The 25730-nt window shown below is 43.1% G+C and overlaps 1 protein-coding gene across 6 annotated transcripts in view; it reads right to left on the reverse strand.

The window, feature by feature from the left end:
* zgc:174356 (uncharacterized protein LOC100137120 homolog) overlaps positions 1-25730 on the reverse strand; it is an 88308-nt gene that overhangs the window by 17303 nt on the left and 45275 nt on the right. For 3 of the 6 annotated variants that reach the window (XM_020513153.2, XM_048600596.1, XM_048600594.1), the window contains exons 5-6: positions 18352-18435; positions 11653-11809 (exon numbers count right to left, since the gene is read on the reverse strand). In XM_020513153.2, the coding sequence (XP_020368742.1) occupies positions 11653-11809; positions 18352-18435 (241 nt within the window). Of the gene's footprint in view, positions 1-783; positions 2792-11652; positions 11810-18351; positions 18436-25730 lie in introns of those variants that run through there. The other 3 variants (XM_048600597.1, XM_048600592.1, XM_048600595.1) reach the window with 2 other exon arrangements.

Below are 25730 nucleotides of genomic sequence, written 5' to 3' on the forward strand. Positions count from 1 at the left end.
GACCTCAAATTTATATAGTGTATGACATGGGAATCCAAGCTGAAGTGCATTGGAATTGTCAAATCTTGAGTTAATGAGGATCTGGCTGAGGGCATCAACAGCAAATAAGCAGCTAATGCACATCCACCATGCAAATATAACTACCAATGGTGGCTGTTTAACTGCAGTGAATATTACAAGCTGATCTTGAGTCTAGTTTCATCCACTTTCAAAATGCCAATTTCAGTGCTCTTTCCCTGCTCTGACAGAAATCAATTACCCAGCACAGGCCAAGCATTGAACCCCCAACACCACCTTGTTCAGTGCGGGACAACCATTCACTGTTTAAACCTGAGGCCATCAGAGAAATCACTCCTGTTTAACCGAGTGAACATGATTAAAAATACTCCAAATTATAATTGGACACAAGGTTATAATGTATCATAATCATATAGCATGAGAAAATAAAAATTTTCTACAGAAAGAATGTTCTTAGTATTTATGCTGCTTTTCAGGAATCAGGTATTGCTGAAGGAGAGAAAACAATTGAAAATTTTGTGCACATTTATGACACATCAGCACTTTTAGCTGTCACTAATCATTATCCAGACAGCATTGCTGTGGCTTTGTGCCATTGTTGAATCGGGTAGCCATATAAACAAAAAAAAAAAAAAAAATTGATAAGAAAAAGAGACAGAAGATGCTACAAACACTTTTACCTCAACTTAATGCAAACAGGAGATCATAACATCATTAAAATCAAAATCAGAATATCATGTTAAGCTCAAAAAACAACAGTGCATATAGTAATTCACAGTCTAAGAGTATACCAAACCCATTATTACTGTCAAATGTTGTTTGAAAGAACTCCTGTAAAATGCCTCAGGACGTTTTACCACATTAAGTTAATGAGATAAATGGAACATGGTGTTGTTATTGACACAAGCCATGAATTTCTACAGTGGTCCCGGTCAATCTGCAATCGTCTAACTTTTCTTCTTAAGCAGCCCCTTGGGATCAAGGGTAACTGGCCTGTACTCTGATTCAGCGGCTTCCGAGATTGCAATAACTCCAACGTGCGATCTACAAAGTCATACCAGATGGGGGTGGAGCTCAAAGGACCGGACAGATGAGTTGTTTTGAGGTTTGTGCACCATCTCTGACACCTCAACCATACCTCTGGGTGCTCCCAAAAATGTGTCTCAATATGCGTGGAGCTTTCCTATATAAACCTTCTCCATTTTAGTTAGTCACAAGTCAGAAGCTGGATGAGAGTGTAGGAATGTTTGACCCCTTCGGGGATGCTTTGAGGACATCCCTAAAGCGTTTCTGCTGTTATCCTGGGAATCTCCTGCAGTGACCAAGTTCCAAATAGGACAGTTGCTTCAGGAGTATGATGCCAGGCATACAAACATCCTTCCAAATGGATTTGGTTTGACATCATTAGCGCTTCAGTGCTGGGCACATTGGCTTAGGAAGAAGACCACTGCTATTGAACTATCTTTTTTGCCACCAGATCTGGAGGATCTTGTGAATGCGTTCTTGCTAGTCCTTCTGCGGCACTTGGAAGCAGCAGGCACTTCCAAACCTCTGAAGCTCAGAGATCATTACTGTTCACCAAATCATGGTGTTAGTCTAGGATTTGAAATTCTGATCCTTAAATACTCTTCCTCTGTTGGCCAAAAGCTAAACTGGCATGCTGGAGGCGATAATGAGATTTATTACTCATTAAGAGGAGGATCCCAAGATATAGAAAAAGCTCTATTTTTCAGGAAGTCACCACCGATCTTAAATCATTAGGAGGAAGTGTTACACTCTCGGAGATAGTTGGAAAACGATCTTGGTTTTCCAGTTGTTTAATGAGAGGCTTGTTTTCTCAAGTGCTTTGTCAGAGGAGTCAAAATGACCTGGAGCTCAGTTTCCAGGTGAGCACATACACACAAATATTTTTTATTTTCATTCTAGAGCCCAGTGATTGATGTTGTACTGATTTTGGTTTTGGATTGAAGGTGGAGTAGCTTGAACAGTTTCCTCTCCTGCAGATTATCTACTCACCTGTGGGTGATCTGCTGGAGGTGAGGAGCTGGATTGCAGCGAGGAAGATGAAGGAGATAGTTGGTGCAGTGGGATAACTCAAAGATCCCAATCCTCACTGAAGTAGGTTCTCTGTTTATCCCAATCGGTGAGGATCATGTCTTGCATGTCATCGTGGAGTAGGCGTAGGATGGTTGTACATTTCTGAATGATGCCAAATTTGAAAAAGATACTCTATAATCTTTCATAGTTGACAGTATCAAAGGCTAAAAAACAAAGTCTCTGAAGCATTTGGAAACCCTCTGAAATTCTGAAACACAGTGGAGATATGTTCCTGACACGGATGCACAACTTCATAATTCAGGAAGAGGGGTTTGTGCCAGGGTCATTTCAAGAATTGAGACAAGTCTGATTGGTAGCCACTGTAGTTGCTGCAATCAGAAAAGATCCTCTCCTTCCCTCCTCCTGATGGCCGAGCAGCTCCTTCTGGAGTCACAGTCCAGTTTTCATCCATCAAGATACACCACAGACATAAATACCACTGCCCAACTAATTCAAGAAAAATGCAAAGAGCAGCACCAACTTTTGATGACCATGCCCTGAGGTGACCTCAAAAAACCATCCACCATCCCCCTTTAAATGGTCAGTGTTGCTACTACAGCATACAGAAGTTATCAAATACTAGAGTCGATCCTCTGCTTAGTTCACAGACTGCAGTTGTCTCCAGTATCCAACTCCCATCAACCAGGAAGGAAGTTTGCAAAAGATATTACAGTTGCTATAGAGCAAGCACAAAGATTACTCAAAAACAAAATCTAACAAAGTGTAATTGGTATGGTATATGTGGAGATATCAACATTAATAACACAAAGGGAGTGGGCATTGCAGGAAGGAGGAAAACAAACAATTTATTGAAATTTAAAATTTACCAAGTTATTTGTGCAAGATGTTTCAGTCACATCGGATTATAATCTTACATTGTTCCAAAACATTCCTATAGATATCATTGAAGAACATTGTTTCTGAAATCACCTACATCCTTTGCACATGTAGTATCTTCTTACAATGTTTTTCTACCGTTTTGACTGATAATAAAGTGCCAATTGATGTGGAAATCTCACTGAACTATTTAAACTGCAAGCAGAAACATCTTGATTGATCAATCAGGTTACAGTCCTACATTCAGTTCTAAAAGGACAAAAATCACAATCTCTGATTCCACGATAAACTGAGTACACCAAGTGCTGCACAGAAACAGGGCTCTCAGGCAGTGCATTCTGGTGTGTAGGTTCCACAGAAGCAACCTCCACCCACCAATCTTAAGGGCTTACCTTCCCTAATAGAAGATTCATTGTCTAAAAACATGGGGGAAATTGGTTCAATCCTTTGTTCTATCTAGTCACAGCACAGTGTGCACTTGATATCAGAAACATACACAACAGAAGATAGGTTCTGCATTTCACTATCTCACCAAAACAATCTGTACACTCTGAAAGCACAAGATTTTTCCCCCCTAAAAGCCACAGAAAAACAATCTTACTGAATTTCAAACTAAGGTAAATAAAGTGCTTCTAGAAAGCTGTCTAAATGTTGGAAGAGAAGGGTTAACACCAAAAAGGCAGATTCCAAACATCATCTTGAGGCTTAAACAGGTCTACCTCAGTTTTGAACCAGGATACTCCCAGGATTACACCCATATGTGCGCACTGTAAGTTAGCAAACTTCTGCAGTTTATAAGGAGTTTGGGAAAGATAACGTTATTAACAAAAAAAGTGCTGGAAGACTCAGCAGGTCTGACAGCATCTGTGGAGAGAAACATACAGTCCATGTATCAAGTCAAAGACCTCCCGTTCTCTCCAGATAAAAGATGATCAGATTGCAGCATCAACTCGACTCTTTCTTTCCACACATGGTGCCAAACCTATTGAACATTTTCACCATTTTACAGTTTTTATTTCAGCTGTCCAGCAATTGCTATGCGTATTTTGTTTTTGGTGTTGAGTAAAATGTAACATCAAACACAGTAGATAAGCAGAATCAGTCAGTCCCCCAACTTTAATTGATTAAATCTCAACTGCACATTCTAAACAGACAGTCAGTCATTCTCAGTTATAAAAAGAACACAACTAAGCTGGAAAAACTCAGCAGGTCAGGCAGCATCCATGCAGAGGGAAAGAGAGTTAACATTAAGCTGGATAACCTTTCCTCAGATCGAAATTAAGTTATTTCAAGTTTCCACCACCTGCAGTACTTTGCTTTCATAGTAGACGCAATTTGCAAGTGAGACTAAGTTTTCCTTAAAATATGTCCGTGACATTGTTAATATTGCAATTCTATCCATTCCTAACAGCTGGTTAAAGATTACGACACCTTGTAAAGCCATGAGCTGGAGCAAGGAATGAGGTTGCCAATAAACAAGGACTCCGAAAGGACTTGTAACTTGTCCAAATAACATAAATGAGGACAGAGGTTGCCTTGGGCTAGGCTAGGGGCCAGGGTGCTTTCCATGATGCAAGCAGCAGAATTCTGGGCAACTCCCTTAAAGATTACCAATGTTTTTGGACATTATTGTAAATTTGAATTAAATTAGCCTATAACCCATTACTTAGCTAGTCATAAGATAACACAGAGCAAGAAGTCTACTTGAGGCGCTGGGCCCATTATTTTCAAAGTACAAACAAATAATTTGAGAAATCAACTACTTCAGTCATTTATTAATCTCAAGAGAACAGAAGAACTGCAAGTAAACCTCAAAAGGATAAACGTGTGGCTCCCCAGTAATCTAATGAAAAATCCCAGCATATCAAAGCGACATTAGAACCTGAATTATTTAACTTGTTGTATTACACAAATGAAATGTCAGTAGTCTTAACAGCAAAGACATCAGGTGTTTACAGTATTTGATCAACTTCAACTTTTATACTGGGATCTTTTATTCTGATTCTTTACTAGGCATTACTTGGGGAGGTGACAGCCTAGTGATATTATCACTAGATAATATCACTAATGCCCAGAGGATAATGTTTTGGGGACCTGGATTAGAATCCCACCGTGGCATATGGTGGAATTTGAACTGAATAAAAATCTGGAATTAAGAGTCTAATGATGACGATGAATCCATTGTTGATTCTCAGGAAACATCCATCTAGTTCACTAATCCCCTTCAGGGCAGGAAATCTGCAACCTGGTCTGGACTACATGTGACTCCAGACCCACAGTAATGTGGTTGACTCTTAATTGCCCTCTGTGATGGCCCATCAGGAGCCAACAGATCTTCTCTATTCCATGGCATCACTGGCAAGAGGATGGATTTGTATCGTGCACTGTGTCAAACACCAAGAATTTAGATTGAGGGCCAACCCAAGTGCAGGTGAGTGAAGGCAGGAAGGGGAAATTCCAGACGGAGGTAGGAATGCGATAACAAGGGCAGTGATAACAGTATTAATCGAAGTTAACACAGGTAACAATAATGCGTGACAAGTTATCTGAAAGTAAGGCTGAAGGGAAATAAAAGTAGGTAGAATAATAGCAGTTGGCTGGTGAGGGAAAGTGATGGGATCTTTAGGGACATTAAATCAGGTGGCATGATGGGGCTCAGTTCCAGTCACCTTCCTGCCTTGTTGGTACTTTGCCAGCAGCACAGAACATTTCATGCAACCGGCATGTTCTTGGTCAAAGTGCCCGCTAATGAGGATTTCAGAATCTCTTTCCATCACCAGTATTTGACCAGTCACAGGGGGTGTTCCCTGCCTTCCCGAACCCAGGTTTAATTCCCACTCCCCTTTGCCTGTCTCTTAACTGACCCCATCAAAAACTCCCCATTTTCCTGGGTGTCAATTCCAGCACTGAATAGTAGCAACACTGGAACTGAACTTCTGCTGAAACAGGGGCTGAAGTCTCCAAGTCTGGGCTAGTTAACAGACTGACTCCCATAACATTGTCTCAGATCTTCCCAGCCAAGTGGAGATGATCTCGTCCCCAACTTTTAAGCTGGACAGTGGGGTTTCTGCATAAAATCCCACCCTATGTAAGTGGAAATGATGGTTTCTACTAGGTGTTCAAGTCCAATTTCTAGATATGTACATTTTTAGTTAAACAAGAAGGGAAGCAATGTCGGATGCAGTTCAAGAGGAAAAAAGAATTAGATAATGCAAGTATAAAAGGGTATCCAAGAAACAATGACAATAACGCTATTAGATTCACTGCAAAAAAAAATTGAAAAAAAAGGGAGAGAAAATATACATTTTCTATCAAATAAAAAGGGAACCAGCCCTAGTTAAATCAGAAACAAAAACATGGAAGATTAGACAGTTGTCAAACAATAGAAAAGTTCTAGACTGGAGATGATTAAGGAACATAATAGGCCAATTCCCACAGGTAGTAAAGAAGGCACTTCAATACACAGATAAAAAATTTAAAGTATATGACAAATTTGAAATTCATGTACAGAAAAAAAAGCCAGAGTACAGAAAATAGAATAAAGAGGCAATGAAGAGATTAAAAATGTCAACACAACAAGAAAAAAGTCACACAGGGAATATAACAAAAATAGTGACAGAACACAGAAAAAAACATTAAAAAATTAAGCTGAGGGAGAGAAACAGAGCAAAAGCAGAAGTTGTTAGATAAACTCAACAGATCTGGCAGCATCTGTGGATAAAAAACAAAAGTTAATGTTTCAAGTCCTATGCTGCTGCTTCAGATGGAGGCAGATTTGAAACATTAACTCTGCTTTCTCTCAACAGATGCTACCAGACCTGCTGACTTTCAAATTTAGGACAGATTTCCTTCCAGCCAATCAAGTCTCAGCCCTCCTGTGACATCACTTTTATCAGTTTGGTTTCAGTTACTCAGTGTTCCTCCTTCTAACTCTGCTCCCTCAGCCCTTGACCTCGTCCAACAAGTACGAGGTACTTGCGCCCTGTGTGGGTGAAGAACAGGGTTGTAGGGAGGATGAGCCAGCTGACCACAACACCGTGGCATAGGAGGCCATTCAAGAGGGGGGAGCAAAAAAGAGAAGTGGTAGTTGTAGGGGATTCTATAATTAGGGGAATAGATTGTATCCTGCTCACAAAGGATGCTGTGTCCCACATGGTATGTTGCCTGCCCAGTGCCAGGGTGAAAGACATCTCTAACTGGCTTAAAGAATATTGGAGATGGAAGGGGAGGATCCAGTTGGTTTGGTCCATGTCAGGACAAACAACATTGGCAAGACAAGGAAAGAGGACCTGTTTAGGGATCATCAGGAACTATGAACTAAATTAAAGAACAGACCCTCAAGGGTCATAATCTCCAGATTACTGCCCGAGCCACGTGCAAATTGGCATAGGGACATGAGAATAAGGGAAGTAAACACATGGCTAAAACAGTGGTGTGGGAAAGAGGGGTTCCTTTTCATGGACACTGGCATCAATATTGGGACAACAGGAATCTGTACCGGCGGGACGGTCTCCACCTGAACTGAGCTGGGACCAATGTACTAGCGAGAAGGGTAAATAGGCTGGTCAACAGGACTTTAAACTAGAAAAGGGAGGGTGGAGGAGAAGGAAGTTTAAAACTCCAAGAAGTATAATGGCCAATGGGAAACAAAGCAGCAGCTTAACATCTGTAGGGGTGGATTCAACTGCATGGAAAATTACGAAAAAAGTTAAAAGAAAGGAGAACTCGGGCGTCGCTATTAAAGTCTCCAGCACACAGAATAGGACAGAGTGTTTGGAAAGGGTTAGGAATCAAACTTCAAGCACACTGGATAAACGAATAATGAGAAGAGGGACGGTCAATACAGGACTGAAAGTGTTGAATATGAATGCACGTAGTATATGAAACAAGGTAAATGAGCTTGTGGCGCAAAACAAAATTGGCAGGTATAAGGTGGTGGGCATCACGGAGACGCGGCTGCAAGGGAATCAAGACTGGGAATTAAATATCCAAGAATACAGATCCTATCAAAATTACAGGCAGGTAGGCAGAAGGGGTGGGGTTTCCTTATTAGTAAGAAATGAAATTAAGCCAATAGCAAGAAACGAAGTAGGGTCAGAAGACGTAGAATCTGTGCAGGTAGAGCTGAGGAATCGCAAACGTGAAAAAGCCATAATGGGAGTTATGAACAGTAGTCAGGATGTGGGGCACAAGATACATTAGGAGATAGAAAAGACATGCAAGAAAGGCAAGGTTACAGTGATCATGGAGGATTTCAATATGCAGATGGACTGGGAAAGTATGGTGGCCATCACCAAGGAGAGGATGCTAGAAAAACTGAATGGCCTGAAGATGGATAAAATACCTGGACCAGACGGAGTGCACCCAGAGATCTGAAGGAGATAGCTGAAGAGATAGTGGAGGCATTAGTGGTGATCTTTCAGGAATCACTGGAGTCAGGGAGGGGTCCCAGAGGACTGGAAAATGGCTAATGGTACCCTCCTGTTTAATAATGGAGTAATGCAGAAGATGGAAAATTACAGGCCAATTAGCCTGACCTCAGTCGTTGGTAAGATTTTGAAGTCCATTGTGAAGGATAAGATTTCTGAATACTCGGAAGTGCATGGTAAAATAGGGCAAAGTCAGTACGGTTTCATCAAAGGGAGGTTATGCGTGACAAGTCTATTAGAATTCTTTGAGGAAGTAATGAGCAGGTTAGACCAAGGAGAGCTAATGGATGTTATCTACCTGGATTTCCAGAAGGCCTTTGACAAGGTGCTGTACAGGAGGCTGCTCAGTAAGATAAGGGCCCATGGTGTTGGAAGCATGGATTGAAGAGTGGTTGTCTGGCAGAAAGCAGAGATTGGGGATAAAAGGGTCCTTGTCAGGATGGCAGCTGGTGACTAGTGGTATTCCACAAGGGTCAAAGTTGGGACCACAACTTTTTATTTTTTACATTAATGATCCAGATGAAGGAACAGAGGGCATCCTGGCTAAGTTTGCAGATGATACAAAGATAGGTGGAGGGACAGGTAGTATTGGCGAGGCAAGGAGGCTGCCTAAGAATTTAGACAGGTTAATAGAGTGGGCAAAGAAGTGGCAGATGGAATACAACATGGGAAAGCGGGAGGTCATGCACTTTGGTAGGAAGAATGGAGACATAGACTATTTTCTAAATGGGGAGAAAATTCAGAAATCTGAAGTTCAAAGGGACTTGGGAATCCTGGTCCAGGATACTTTTAAGATAAACTCACAGGTTGAGTTGGTAGTTAGGAAGGCAAATACATTGTTGGTATTTATTTCAAGAGGATTAGAATATAAAAGCAGGGCTGTACTTCTGAGGCTTTATAAAGTTCTGGTCAGACCACATTTAGAGGACATTCACAAGAATGATCCCAGGAATGAAAGGCTTAATATATGCGGAACATCTGAAGACTCTGGGTCTATACTCGCCGGAGTTTGGAAGGATGAGGGGGGGGCATCTAATTGAAACCTGCAAAATACTGAATGGCCTGGGCAGAGTGGACGTCAGGAAGATGTTTCCATTGGTAGGAGAGACTAGGACCTGAGGGCACAGCCGTAAAGTAAAGGGAAGACCGTTTAGAATGGAGATAAGGAGAACCTTCTTCAGCCAGAGTGTGGTCAATCTATGGAATTCACTGCCACAGAAGGCTGTGGAAGCCGGGTCATTGAGTATATTTAAGACAGAGATAGGGTTTTGGAGTAGATCTGTAGCTCGAGTTGTGGGTATGGAGGTTGGTTGGCTTGCCGAGCTGGTTTGTTGTTCCGCAGACGTTTCATTACTGTGCTTGGTAACATCCTCTGATGAAGCGTCGGTGTGTTTTCCCACCTGGTTTTTAAATTCGGGGGTCCGTTGCGATGGATTGCCTCACTTCCGCATTTCCTCCGTAGTGCAATGTGTATGGGGTCCAGTTCAATGTGTTTATTAATAGCATGCTTCGTGGAGTGCCATGCTTCCAGGAATTCTCGTGCTTGTCTCTGCCTAGCCTGTCCCAGGATCTGGTGTTGTCCCAGTCGAAGTGGTGGTTCTCCTTGTCCATGTGGATTGAGATGAATGAGTATTGGTCGTGTCTTTTGGTAGCCGGTTGGTGTTCATGTACTCTGGTTGTTAGTTTCCTTCCCGTTTGTCCGATGTAGTGTTTCTCGCAGTCTCTGCAGGGGATCTTGTAGACGACATTGGTCCTGTCCATGGCGGGGAGTGGGTCTTTAGTACAGGTGAGCACTTGTCGTAGGGTTGATGGTTTGGCTTGTGTGCCACTCTGACGCCCAGCTGTCGTAGAAGTCTTGTGGTGAGTTCTGACGTGTTCTTGATGTAGGGTCGTGTGATGAGTGTGTCGGGGCGTGTAGAATCTTTCTGATGCTGTTCCTGTACGCATCTCCTGACCCAGTTCTTTGGATATCCACTATCCTTGAATACTTGGAAGAGGTATTCCTCCTCCTCTTGGCGTAGATCCATGTTGCTGCAAAGTGTTGTTGCCCTTTTAAATAGTGTTCACACGCAGCTTCGTTTGTGTGTGCTGGGATGGTTACTATTGAAGTTCAATACCTGGTCTGTGTGTGTGGCTTTTCGGTGTACTTTCGTTTGCAGTTCCCCATTTGTCTTGTGCTCTACCATGACGTCCAGGAATGGGAGTTGTTTGTTCTTCTCCTCCTCTCTGGTGAATTTTATTCCGGTGAGGGTGTTGTTTATGAGTTTGTGTCTCTCTTCTAATTTGGTCCATCATTAATCCCCTGCAGAGACTGCGAGAAACACTGCATCGGACAAACAGGAAGGAAACTAACAACAAGAGTACATGAACACCAACTGACTACAAAAAGACATGACCAATACTCACTCATCTCAATCCACACGGACAAGGAGAACCACCACTTCGACTGGGACAACACTAAGATCCTGGGACAGGCTAGGCAGAGACAAGCACGAGAATTCCTGGAAGCATGGCACTCCACGAAGCATGCTATTAATAAACACATTGAACTCGACCCCATATACATTCCACTACGGAGGAAACCCGGAAGTGAGACAATCCATCGCAACGGACCCCAGAGTTTAAAAGCCAGGCGGGAAAACACACTGACGCTTCATCAGAGGCTGCACTGAGGATGTTACCAAGCACGGTAACGAAACGTCTGCGGAACAACAAACCAGCTCGGTGAGCCAACCAACCTCAACAGAGATAGATAGATTTTTGGTTGTCAAGGGAATCAAGGGCTATGGGAAGAAAGCAGGAGAATGGAGTTGAGAAACTGATCAGCCATGATTGAATGGCGGAGCAGACTCAATGGGTTAAATAGCCTGTTTTCTGCTCCTAGGTCTTATGGTCTTAATACGAGGTAAACCTGAGCTGAAACAGCTAAGTCAACAAAATAGCTAGACACAGTTTGCAGGTCTTCAGAATTACTATCTAATAGCAAGTAAGGGTAAGCATCTATAAGCTATAATGAGAATTAGATTACTTGCATAGAAACGTCAAACTTTATTAAAGACATCCCAGCATTGACCTGTAAAAGTCATAGTACAAGTCGATACCTAACCAGCACTTCTGTTTTATTTCAGATCTCCAGCACCTATACTATTTTGTTTTTATTTTACTGTTCCTTTCCATTTTGGTATCCTTATTTCATCAGGAAGGGTTAATCACATATATTAGATACACAGACACACACAGCGGAAGCTCATGAAAACAACTGGCTACTTACTGTACAAGAATCAACAGAATCACTTGGAAGCCTGCCATCACAACGAAGCTAAATCCAGGAAACGATGTCAGTGTTTGAGGATACAGTGCATCAAATACAGTTGTCCCAATTATAACACAGATTGTTTCTATAGAAGCCATGCAAGAAAACATTGCACCTATTAATAATTAAAAAAAAAAGTGTATGAAATATTAAAGCTTTGGTCACAGAACTGGTATTCAGTAACAAATAAACAAAGCAGCTTAAAAATCACCATCTTTTAGCCTCTGCGGGGATAGTGAGCAATTAAAATGAAAATTCATAACAATAGAACACAAGGTTCTGCAACAAAGATTGAATATTAAAATTTTGGCAAAATTCCAGAAACTGGTTTATCATTGATGCACAAGTGTCAAAAGTTCATCAGTTCCACACAATAAAAAGTAGACTTCCATTTCAGAAAGAGGTACTGGCAACGGTGGCAATGTGAGGGCTAATCATACATAACCCAGGACTTATGTTCTGGAGGTGGCAGATGGCGAAGTCTGAATTCAAACAAAATCTGGAATAAAAAGCCCACCAAATGATGGCCACTACAGGTGTTGTGAAAAGCCTAAGTCCTCTTACCTGGTCTGATGTACATGTGACATGTATCATACTACACTGAAGTCTAAAACAAGGGAATGAAAAATGCTGGACCACAGGCAATGATCTAAGCATCAGAAATGACAGTGACAAGCACACATTGTGCACCTGCAAAAGTCCTCTTGACTAATATATGGGGGTTTTGAACCAAAATTCAGATAGCAGCCCCTCAGACTACTCAAGCCTGACCTAGTCATACTCATGCAATCATTTTTTACAATGTCCTCCACACCACAATCTCCAACTCCAGATGTGGTACAGTAACAGACAGGAGGAAGGTGCCCTGGGAACCATCAATATCAAATTTCGAGCTCACAAAGTCTCAAGGCATTGGGACAAATATGGGCAAGCAAATTTCCTGTTGATTATCATCTACTGCTCTCCCCTCATAAACACACGCTAAAACTCAGCCAGCTCAAATAATAAAGGACATAGCTACCAGCCTGGCAATTGCTAAGGAAACCAACCAGAGGGAAATCTATTCCACCCCACCCTCACCAAACTACTGCCCACTCGTTTTAATAGGACAAGAGACGGTCAGCCCAAATAGCACAGGAAGATTCAAGACAAATTCCTCTTCACATTAAGAATACCCTCCAAGTAGTGGAATCTTACCATTTTTTTGGCTGAGCAACAGTTCAGGTTTGGTGGAGTGAAACTTCCATGAGGCCAGACAAGTTTTTTCATCGTATCTTACCAAACTTGCCACTTTAAATGCCGTTGCCAACCTAACGGAGAGTATCAAATCGTATCTCCGTCTCATCTTACCACATACCATTCCAAGAAAGACTTACCGCTCACCAGACATTGACCAAGGACAGCATCCCTTGGGGCCGTGCCATTGTCAAGAGCTTTCAATACGCATCGTCACAAATTTCTCGCTAGGTAGCCGCAAGTTGACAATTGAGGTTCAGAGTTTGTTAAATACCATATTAACAGCCCAGTTCACTCATAACTATTCAGCTTCCCATCATACCAGAACCAGGGATCCCAATCGAAGGATTCGGGGTAGGCCATTTAGGACAGAGATGAGAAGCAGTGGACCTGTGGAATTCTCTGTCATATTAAGTGGTTGAGGCCAAAATACTGAACACTTTCAAGAATGAGTTATTTTAGTTCTTAGGGTTAATGTGATCAAAGGATATGGGCGGCATGGTGGCTCAGTGGTTAGCATTGCTGCATCACAGCACCAGGGATCCAGTTCAATTCCACCCTAGGGCGACTGTCTGTGTGGAGTTTGCACATTCTCCCAGTGTCTGCGTGGGTTTCCACTGGGTGCTCCAGTTTCCTCCCACAGTCCAAAGATGTGCAAGCTAGGTGGATTGGCCATGCTAAATTTCCGACAGTGTTCAGGAATGTGGAGATTAGGTGGGTGGAATGCGTAGATTAGGTGGGTCATAGGGTGATGGGTCTGGATGGGGTGCTCTGAAGGTTGGTGTGGACTTGTTGGGCTTAAGGGCCTGTTTCCACACTGTAGGGATTCGATGATCTATAATATGTGGAGAAAGCAGGAACAGGGTACAGAATTGGATGGTAAACCATGATCATATCGAATGGTGCAACGGCTTGAAGGGCCTCATAGAAAATAAGAGCAGGGGTAGGCTATGTCAAGAAACCGCAACATGGAAATCAGATACCTCATGACTTCAGTTTGCCATTTGCTCTGAAGGACCTCCACGCTGGACACCAGGCTCCAGCATCTTGGGAATTCTCCAAATCCCTTGGCATATGTATTATTCTGTAAGAACCCTCATGATATATCACCAAACCACTTAAAAATGCTTCTGTACTTTAATGTTGCACTGTTGGCCACACTGGCAGCTATCACTTTAATGCTGAACCAAAAACACTATGCACTCAGGGACTTATACCCAGCTCATGGAGTGGACCACGCTGCATCTGCAGGTTCTTTGCTTGCTGTTAGAGAGTTCTTTCATTCTTAGCCGACCTGGATACTCTCACCATTCTGACCTTGCATTGCCTGCTCTGGTTTTTTGCATTTTGCCCCCTCAACCAGAGCTACTAGGCTCACAGCATCATAAAATCTGTAGAATCATAGAATCCATACAGTGAGGAAGCAGGCTATTTGGCCCAGTGAGTCCACACTGACCCTCCAAAGAGCATCCCACCCAGACCGTACACACCCTCCCACCCTATAACCCTGCATTTCTCATGGTTAATCCAGTCAGCCTACACATCCCTGAACACTGTTGGAAATTTAGCATGGCCAGTCCCCCTAGCCTGCACATCTTTGGACTGTGGGAGGAAACCAGAGCACCCAGAGGAAACCCACGCAGACATGGGGAGAATGTGAAAACTCCCCACAAACAATTGCCAGAGGGTAGAATCAAACCTGGGTCCCAGGTATAGTGATTAGCAATGCTGCCTCACAGAACCAACATGCTGCCAAACCTCTCTACTTCTGTCATGCCATGCCATGTAGTGCAGACACAAAGGGAGGAAGCTGGTCGTGGTTGTCAGCAGTCCTCATCCAGGCAAGGTGGATAGCCTTCATTCTGGGGACCCTGACACAGTCCAGGTGCTTAGACTAGGTCTGTAATAGTCAGTATGCTCTCCACAGAGATTGGAGACAGCCAAATGTCAAACTCTTTCTGCTCCTGTTGCAGGCTGATTTCCTGCTGTAGTGAGAGTGTGTCAGGGATTACGGAAACAGTAAAGTAGGTGGCACAGTTCTTACTTTTGGAGCAGATGGCGAGGCATCCCAAGCAAGTGACTGGGCAATACAGTGGACATTCAGGGCTAGTGGCAGCATGGGTTGGGTGGGTGACAGTGAGTGAGGGAAGACATTGCAGGCAATAGTAAGAGTGGCAGAGTGGAGACACTTGGTGGGACATGTGTACAGTTGCAGAGGTAGTGAGTGCGAAAGTATGAAAAGAAGGTGGCACTTACATTGGCAGAGAAGGTCATTGACTTTCTTCCTTCAGTGCTGAGCATTCCTTCAGACAGCTGAGACTGTTTTAACATGGGTAGCAATCTTAAACCAAGGCTGGCACGGTCTCATGTTATGGCTTCCACTGCTGGTCCTGAGAGGGACAGGAAGTCTCACCTCTGCACCACCCTGTCCAGCAGGACGTCCCGGCTCCTACATGCAAAGGGAGTTGACAACTTAACCCTTTCTACTATGCCTGGGGCAAATGTCGAGAACCATGGAGGAAAGCCGTTTGTTGACAGGGCTTGTCTGGCTGCACAATGGGCTTTTAAAAATAGCACATGCACAAGGGGTGCCAGTGAATTCCAGGATTTCTGCTGAGTGACAGGTTGTCCCAAGAATGATGCATTCTAAGGTGGGCTGGTATCCACTTGTCATAGCCACTGGAAAGGTACTTGATGAGATAGGTTTGGTAAGATATAGTGAGAAAACTCATAGGCCTCGCAGCAGAAATCCCTCCGAAAACTCAATGCAATTTGGACTTAAAAATAACGTAAGCTTCAGCCATAGCTTTATTTTTCAAAGTTATTAATTGAATTCAGATTTTACCAGATCCCAGAGTGGGATTAGAACCCATGGTCCCAAAGCATTAGCCTGATCTTTATCCTCTGGATTGCTAATCAAGTAACATCATCACAATACGACGCCTCCATCCTTACAAACCTTCAAAACCTACAACCTCTACCATCCAAAACAGCAGCAGATACACAGGATCACCATCAAATGCACGTTCATCTCCAAGTTACATCTTGCAACTAGGATCACCATTCCTTTACTCTCACTGAGGCAAAATCGTGAAATCCCCTTCCTAATAGCACCATGTTGACCTCCGAAAGACCGCAGCAGATCAAAAAGACAGCTCGCCAACACATTTTCCAGGACAATTAGGGATTGGCAATAAATGTTAACTCAGCCTGTGATGCCGACATCCGATAAACTATTTTTTTTTTTAAAAAGTGGCAAAGCAAATGGCTGTACAGTTGAATGGGAATTAGCATTTTAAATGATGAGATGACCAAGGGCATTGCAGTCCTTGGTATAAAGGTAAAATACTAGAAATAAAAGAGGCAAAGCATAACAAACAATATGGGAAGAATGTGTAAACATAAAAAAGATGTAACCTGCCAATTCCAGTTGAATCAGACATTTATCCCTAGTCTGATGAAAGTCGTCAGAGAAATCTATTTAAAAAGTGAAACAGAGTTGTAGGGCCTTTGTTCATGAATGGCCAACTGACCTTGAAACCAGAGATAGTAGGAACTGCAGATTCTGGAGAATCCGAGACAACAAGGTGCAGAGCTGGATGAACACAGCAGGCCAAGCAGCATCATAGGAGCAGAAAGGCTGACGATTCGGGCCTAGACCCTTCATCAGAAAAGGGGGAGGGGAAGGGGGTTCTGAAATAAATAGGGAGAGAGTGGGAGGCGGATAGAAGATGGATAGAGGAGAGGAAACAAACAGGTCGAAGAGGCGGGGATGGAACCAGTAAAGGTGAGTGTAGGTGGGGAGTTAGGGAGGGGATAGGTCAGTCCAGGGAGGACGGACAGGTCAAGGGGGCGGGATGAGGTTAGTAGGTAGGAGATGGGGGTGCGGCTTGAGGTGGGAGGAAGAACAGGTTAGGGAGGCAGGGACGAGCTGGACTGGTTTTGGGATGCGGTAGGGGGTGGGGAGATTTTGAAGCTTGTGAAATACACATTGATACCATTGGGCTGCAGGGTTCCCAAGCGGAATGAGTTGCTGTTCCTGCAACCTTCGGGTGGCATCGTTGTGGCACTGCAGGAGGACCAGGATGGACATGTCGTCTGAGGAATGGGAGGGCGAGTTGAAATGGTTTGCGACTGGGAGGTGCAGTTGTTTATTGCGAACCAAACGTAGGTGTTCCGCAAAGCGGTCCCCGAGCCTCCGCTTGGTTTCCCCGATGTAGAGGAGGCCACAACGGGTACAGTGGATGCAGTATACCACATTGGCAGATGTGCAGGTGAACATCTGCTTGAAGTGGAAAGTCTTCTTGGTGCCTGGGATGGGGGTGAGGGAGGTGGTGTGGGGGCAGGTGTAGCACTTCCTGCGGTTGCAGGGAAAAGTGCTGGGTGTGGTGGGACTGGAGGGGAGTGTGGAGCAGACAAGGGAGTCACGGAGAGAGTAGTCCCTCCGGAAAGCAGATAAGGGTGGGGAGGGAAAGATGTCTTTGGTGGTGGGGTCGGATTGCAGATGGCGGAAGTGTCGGAGGATGATGCGTTGGATCCGGAGGTTGGTGGGGTGGTACGTGAGGACAAGGGGGATTCTTTTATTTCACAAGCTTCAAAATCTCCCCTCCCCCTACCGCATCCCAAAACCAGTCCAGCTCGTCCCCGCCTCCCTCACCTGTTCTTCCTCCCACCTATCCCCTCCTCCCACCTCAAGCCGCACCCCCATCTCCTACCTACTAACCTCATCCCGCCCTCTTGACCTGTCCGTCCTCCCTGGACTGACCTATCCCCTCCCTAACTCCCCACCTACACTCACCTTTACTGGTTCCATCCCCGCCTCTTCGACCTGTTTGTTTCCTCTCCACCTATCCATCTTCTATCCGCCTCCCACTCTCTCCCTATTTATTTCAGAACCCCCTTCCCCTCCCCCTTTTCTGATGAAGGGTCTAGACTCGAAACGTCAGCCTTTCTGCTCCTATGATGCTGCTTGGCCTGCTGTGTTCATCCAGCCCTGCACCTTGTCGACCTTGAAACCATCTGGTTTTCTATTGAAGAGATCGATGTATAAGACCCTCCTCTCAAAAGTTATTGACATTTTTTGTGTCATTTTTGTAGAAAATATGGCTATATTGCCACTTCTCTGTATTACTTTTGTCTCTGCCAGAGTTACTTTGGAAAGAGTTATAAGGAAGTATGAGATAACAAGGTGTCGAGCTGGATGAACACAGCAGGCCAAGCAGCAGAGGAGCAGGAAAGCTGACGTTTCGGGTCCGGACCCTTCTTCAGAAATTCAAGTAGTAAGTATGGACAGCTCATGAAAGCTTTAATATTAAAGTGAGATTAAGATCGCATTTTAAACCATTTGTAATGAATGCAAGTCAAACAAGATTATCACAAAATCATTAAACTTAATTTCACAAGCAAACCTGCAATATTGACCTTGTTCATTTCGTTCTACGATACTAGATGCCAGAGACTGAAGCACAGCTCCAGTGAATCCAGAAAAGCTGTTTATTACCGCACCTGAAAGATTAATATTTGAAACACATGATCAATACTCATTTCTTAACTTGTGCAGATAAATAAGCTTCATATAGATCCATTCAGGTGACTACAAGTGGGAGGAGTTGAAACGGACCATTTAGAAAAAAGATATATTTTTATAAATTGAAACTGTACCTACATAGTGTCTTTTTTGACTTCAGGACATCTCAAAATATTTTACAGCCAACCCTTTTGAAATGTGATCCATTTTAGTAATTTTGATTCAGGGATAAATATCAAACAGAACTTGAAGAACTTCATTGTTTCTTCAAATACTGTCATAGGATCTTTTACACCAGAGAAAAAAAACCTTCAGTTTAATATTTAATTTGAAAAGGTGCACTTCCAACATTGCAGCACTCTCTCAGTATGACACCAAAGTATCAAAATAGATGACGTGCTCAAGTCTCGGACTGGCTCTTGAATCTCTGAACTTCTGACTCTTTGACAAAGTGTCATAACTACCAAATATTTCGTAAATTTTACCCAAGGAACTAGTTTAATTTTAATGTATGTCAGGGTTTTGATAACGTTGTCAGATTCAAAAATTTAGTTCTCAGGGACAAACAAACCATTTGGATTGCTGATTGGGATAATTCCAGGATGGGGCATCAGACAAGGCATCCACCACAGATATCTATTCATAGAATCCATAGAATCCCTACAGTGTGGAAACAGGCCCTTCGGCCCAACAAGTCCACACCGAACCTCAGAGCATCCCTCCCAGACCCATCCCCCTATAACCCACCTAATCTACACCTCCCTGAACACTACGGGCAATTTAGCATGGCCAATCCACCCTAACCTGCACATCTATTGTTTGGTTCTGCATGTTACGTCAGGAGAAGATTAAGAGCTTATCATATCACCTGTCTTTATTATGCTACAGTTTTCATTTCTTAAGACCAGCAGGATGCTTAATTAAGAGGCATACTGGAAGAGATTTTAGCTCCATCTGCTCAGCTGTAACTGAATTAAAACAGGTGCTAGGTTTACCACTTCACTTTAATTCCCCTGCCATTTTTCCCCTCAGTACCTTCCACTGAATAACCTTCTGAATCAAGTCGCAGTCCCATCAATCTAAGCAAATCAAGGTGCAAAGAAGTACTTAGTACCCCAATGATCTACCCCCATTAAACATGACCTTACAACTAGAGGTTCATAAAAGGGTAGTGCAAGAATTAGAGGGACCTTGAGGAACAGGAGTGAGAACCTATTTAGTAAGTGCGGTACGCCTTCAAAGTGGACTAGACCTCCAGCTGGCCCTACTGGGTAATCACTGGCATATTCCACCTAATTGTTAAATATATCTGACCAATTCCACATGAAAGGGCAGCTTTTCATTCCTAATAGCAATTTTACCCAGCAGTTCAGCATGCCAAGACTCAGCAACTAGAATTAAGATCTGAGGACGTTCCCTAATAAACACACATAAGAACATAAGAACTAGGAGCAGGAGTAGGCCATCTGGCCCTTCGAGCCCGCTCTGCCACTCAATAAGAGCATGGCTGATCCTTTCGTGGACTCAGATCCATTTACCCGCATTCTCACCGTATCCCTTAATTCCTTTATTGTTCAAAAAAAATCTACTTTTTTTTTTAAAAAAGTGTTTACTGAAGTAGCGTCAACTACTTCACTGGGCAAGGAATTCCACAGATTAACAACCTTCTGGGTGAAGAAATTCCTTCTCAGTTCAGTCGTAAATCTGCTCCCTCTAATCTTGAGGCTATGCCCTCTTGTCCTAGCTTCACCTGCCAGTGGAAACATCCTCGCTACTTCTATCTTATCTATTCCCTTCATAATTTTATATGTTTCTATAAGATTCCCCCTCAATCTTCTGAATTCCAATGAATATAATCAGTCTCTCCTCATAAACCAACCCCCTCAACTCCGGAATCAACCTAGTGAACCTCCTTTGCACCCCCTCCAGTGCCAGTACATCCTTTCTCAAGTAAGGAGACCAAAACTGCACACAGTCCTCCAGGTGTGGCCTCACCAGCACCTTGTACAGCTGCAACATAACCTCTCTGCTTTTAATCTCAATCCCTTTAGCAACGACAGGCAAAATTCCATTTGCCTTCCTAATTACTTGTTGTACCTGCAGACCTACCTTCTGTGATTAGAATATGCCAGAGACAAAGATAAATACCCCAGATAATTAGCAGTTGGTATGACTCTGTATTTTTCTTAATAAAGCTGCTGAGTAACTGAAGAGCAGGTAGTGAGTTTAGCTTGCAACTGCGGCAAGAATTGTTCATATTGTTACTGTTCGACATTAAGAGTAGTCCGATAACAATGTTATGGTGAAAATTGTATTCTGTTCATTATCATTTTTGGCATAAATTGAAGCAGCTTTTACAATTAGTGTGTCACCCTGAGTGAAGGCAAGTGAATTCATGCAAGGTCCAGTGTCTGGTACCAGCCCTGGCAACAAGACGGCTATTTCATAATCACCCAATGTCATGCTTTTAACGAACTAGAAATCAGGTAGTAAAAATTACTACTGATTAGAACAAGATCCACTGATGTGAATGACGTGACACTAAACCAGAGACAGCTTCTACTGTCCCAACATTCATAAAGCCAAACAATCAAATATTTTGGAACAACTTTAAGTGCATATCCTGCTGATCCCATTGTAAACTACTAGGAAGTAATTGCATCTAATGGATAACAAAAAGAAGGCTTTAATTTTCTCTAAAGTAAGGTTGAATTATTGTCAAGAATTTTTAGCTCATTAAGTCCCTACATGAGGATTCAGGTATTTGCAACGTGAAGGTGGGATTAATTGCTTGGCTGTACATTGCAATATTTCAGATTTTACTAGCCAAGAATTCTTGGTAATGCTACATCAATTTTGTTGTACAGTACATGGACAGATTGAATCAATGAACCCATTCCAGTAATGTAATTATTAGATTTACAAATACATTCCTTTTTTTGGGCTCAAAGGGGCCTGTAACCATCTGCACCATAGCACACATTTGACCTTCCATCTCTGAAGAGTACACAAAGCATTTTATTGGTTACAAAGGAAAATTAGTCATGGTCCCTGTGAAACCTCAACCTTTCCTTACTTTATTCTCTGCCTGTGCCAAAATGACTTCAAAGTGTAACTTTCCATGTGTCTCACAGTTTCAAGTATCTGTAAGCTTGCCTTTTCTTAACATTCATTGCACCAAGCATAAAGATAAATTTACTCCATGCCAACAGACTTCCAGTGAATGCTGTTATACTAACAGGCTTGACTGGAAAAGAGTGTGTGTTAAATTCCAACATATCTCACGCGTAACAGACTGAACATTGGTGAACAAGTAGCATAATGCAGGAAGTAGATCATATTTGTCCATAGCTTCAGCATTAATCTTCAATGCCAGGTCGTCATGGCCCAAAAATCCGATCCGTAAAGCCTATGGTTGATTTGATTTATTGTCATGTGTACCTAAGTACAGCAAAAAGCTTTGTTTGCGAGCAGTACAAGCAGGCCATAGTAAGCTTTGACATACAGATCGTAGGGCAATAAAACTTGGACAGTTTACACCTCACAGAACGAGCACAAAGCAAGCTCAACATTAACAAGATCAACATTAACAAGATCAATATTATTTGATGTTAGACAGTCTATTCATTGGTCTAATAATGGCATGGAAGAAGCTGTTCTTGAACCTGCTGGTGCATGTGTTCAAGCTTTTGTACCTATTGCTTGACGGAAGAGGTTGTAGGAGAGCATTACCAGGGTGGGATGGGTCTTTGACGATGTTGGCAGTCTTTCCATGGCAATGAGAGGCGTAAATGGAGTCCATGGATGGGAGTGTGGCTTCCGTGAGGGTCTGGACTGTGCACACAACTTTTCTGTAGTTTCTTAGAGCCCTGGGCATAGTAGTTGCCATACCACACCATTAGCCACCCCAACAGTATGTGGTGCACCTGTAAAAGTTGGTGAGGATCCTTATGGACATGCCCATTTTCCTGTTCCACCTGAGGAAGAAGGTGTTACTGCGCCTTCTTGACTGTCACATGTCTATTGGAAGTTCAGCACAGATTGTCGGTTATCATCACTTCTAAGAATTTGACGCTGTCAACCTCCGCTCCATTGTTCTCCTCCTTTCTTTCTGATGGGAATGATCAGTTCTTTTGTTTAGTCAACATTGAGAGAGAGAGGTTGTTATCATCGCACCACATCACCAAGCCGCCTATCTCCTTTCTCTATTCTGACTCATCATTGTTTGATATCCATCCTACCATGATGGTATCATCAGCGAATTTGCAGATGGCATTCGTTCGGAATTCGGCTACACAATTGTGGGTGTACAGGGAGTACAGTAGGAGGCTAAGAACACATCCTTAGGGGGGCTCCAGTGTTGAGTGTTATTGTGGAGGAGGTGCAGTTACCTATCTTCCCTGATTGCAGCCTATGGGTCAGAAAACTGAGGATCCAGGTGCAGAGAGCCAAGGTCACACAGTTTTGAGATCCGTCTGGAGGGGATAATGGCATTGAAGACCGAGCTGTAGTCAACAAGCAGGAGTCTGATGTAGGTGTCCTTGTTATCCAGACATTGCAGGGAAGCAGGGCTAGGGAAATGGCGTCCACTGTGAACCCATTATGTCAGTTGGCAAATTGCAGGAGATCAAGGCAGGCTGGGAGAGGAGAGTTGATGTGGGTCATGACCAGCCTCTCAAAGCACTTCATAATTATGGAGAAGTCAGACCCACTGGGCGGTAGTCATTAAGGCACGTTGCATATGCTTTTTTAGCTACTGGGATGATGGTGGTCTTCTTGAAGCAGGTGGGAACTTTGGCTTGTAGGAGGGAGTGAATATCTCCGCTCGCTGGCCAGCACAGGATCAAAGTGCTCGTCTGAGGACAGCCTGTCGCTAGTGGAATGGAAACAAAATCAGACCATACCCACCACCCTCCACCCCACCACCCCTGGCCAAAATTAAACATTCCATTTTAGAGGTCCGCTGCTGTAAAATCTAAAATGCGTTCTAACTAAAATGTTGGCTGTCTCTTAATAAAGATCAAGAGACTGTTCCTCTCTCCTCACCCAGAAACATAACGATTTGGGCATATCCCATCTTGAACCATAGCATTTAAAGTGTTAGCAAATATCTGTAGCTCAGGCTGTGGGTGAGGTTGTTGACTTGCTCACCGAGCTGATTTGTTTTCATTCAGACGTTTCGTCACCATGCTAGGTGACATCATCAGCACAGCCTCCGATGAAGCAATGTTATTCTACTCCATTTGGAAGTTTTGCTGTTTGGTCTGTTATGGTGAGTAGTGTCATTTCCAGTTTTGATCTGAATGGGTTTGTATATGGAGTTCAATTTTATACGTTTGTTGATTGCGTTACGGGTGGAGAACCATGCCTCTCGGAATTCCTGCACGTAAACACGCACGGGAATTCCTACAAGCATGGTTCTCCACCCGTAACGCAATCAACAAACTTATAGAATTGAACTCCATATACAAACCCATTCAGATCAAAACCGGAAATGACACTACTCACCATAACGGACCAAACAATATAAATTCCAAGAGGAGTAGAATAACATTGTTTTATTGGAGGCTCAAATGATGATGTCACCTAACATGATGATGAAACGTCTGAATGAGAACAAGCCAGCTCGGCAAGCAAGTCAACAACCTTGAGCTGTAACATATTGGGAAACTCATCTGCGGGCTTGTCATTAAATCTAATTTAAATAACTTAGATTAAGGTGCAAACTAGCCAGAAATAACAGACATATGCTACAGACAGTGTTTATTTCAGAGCGTGCACACGATATCTTTTAGTTATTGATATTTCACCTCACCTCTTCAAAAATAAATGGCTTTAAAAATTTGAGAAAATAAATTTAAAAATGCTTTATGTTCCAATTGCACAACGGGGAGGGGAAAAGAATTCTGATCCAACCCTAAATTGTTTAACCAAGGTTATATCTGGAGGTTGAATGCAATGGTACCAAGAATGCAGAAAAGATATCCGAGCTTGTGAATATTAAATTGCTCGAATCCCTTGATGTAAAATATCACTGCCCTCCCATAACTTAACTAGTTATTTTTAAAAGAGAAACACACATCTGCTAATTCAAAAGAATGGGCACGTGATAAATAAAAAGCAAGCTTACTGGAGAGAAGGAGATACTAAGAAGAGGAGGAACAAAAACAAAATTGCTGGAGAGGCTCAGCAGGTCTGGCAGCATCTGTTAAGGAAAAAACAGAGTTAACGTTTCGGGTCCGGTGACCCTTCCTCAGAACTGATGGTGGCTGGGAAAACGTCAGTTTATATGCAGAAAATAGGGAGGTGGGTGGTGTAGGAAGTAAACGATAGGGTAGGGCCCAAAGAGAGAGAAAGACAGTTGGACAGACAAAGGAGTTGCTAACGATCAGGCTGGGAGGGTGAACAGTTGTTAATGGGGTCTGTTAGTGACCTACAACAGTGGGTGTGTAATGGCAGGCTATGTGGTAACAAGGCCTGGTGTGTGGGCTGGGGAGCTGGGACATGGGAGAGTTTAGGCCCTAAAATTATTGAACTCAATATGGAGTCCGGAGGGCTGTAGGGTCCCCAAGAGGAAAATGAGGTGTTGTTCCTCCAGCTTGCGTTGGGCTTCGCTGGAACACTGCAGCAAGCCAGAGACAGAAATGCTGGCCAGGGAGCAGGGTGGTGCATTAAAGTGGCAGAGAACAGGTAGTTCAGGGTCTTTTTTGTGAGCAGAATGTAGATGTTCTGCGAAGCGGTCGCCAAGTCTACGTTTCGTTTCCCCAATGTACCGGAGACCACATTGTGAACAGCGAATGCAGTAGACCACCTCCCTACTTTCTGCATATAAAAACTGACGTTTTCCCAGCCACCGTTAGTTCTGAGGAAGGGTCACCAGACCCAAAACGTTAACTGTTTTTTTCTTCACAGATGCTGCCAGACCTGCTGAGCCTCTCCAGCAATTTTGTTTTTGTTCCTGATTTACAGCATCCGCACTTCTTTCGGTTTTTACTACAAAGAGAAGGTTCTAGAACAAAAAAAAACTTTCCATTTGTAGTGGAATGCATTTTAAGATGGAAATCCCTACAGGTACTTTGGAATATAAATATGGAGGGTAATGATGATTTCTGTACATCACATTTATTTGCAAAAGCATCTGCTAAGTCAAAGGCTTGTGTCTGCGCAAGCGCCATTCCCACTTTTCCTTGACTACCTTCACTCCTAATGCAACTTCAACGGGAATAAGCTGGAAGGGAGGAGTTTTTTTTCTTCCCTATCAGAGAGTGTTGTT

This window comes from Rhincodon typus, chromosome 9, assembly GCF_021869965.1.
Source record: "Rhincodon typus isolate 14 chromosome 9, sRhiTyp1.1, whole genome shotgun sequence".
In the NCBI taxonomy this organism is placed as follows: Eukaryota; Metazoa; Chordata; class Chondrichthyes; order Orectolobiformes; family Rhincodontidae; genus Rhincodon; species Rhincodon typus.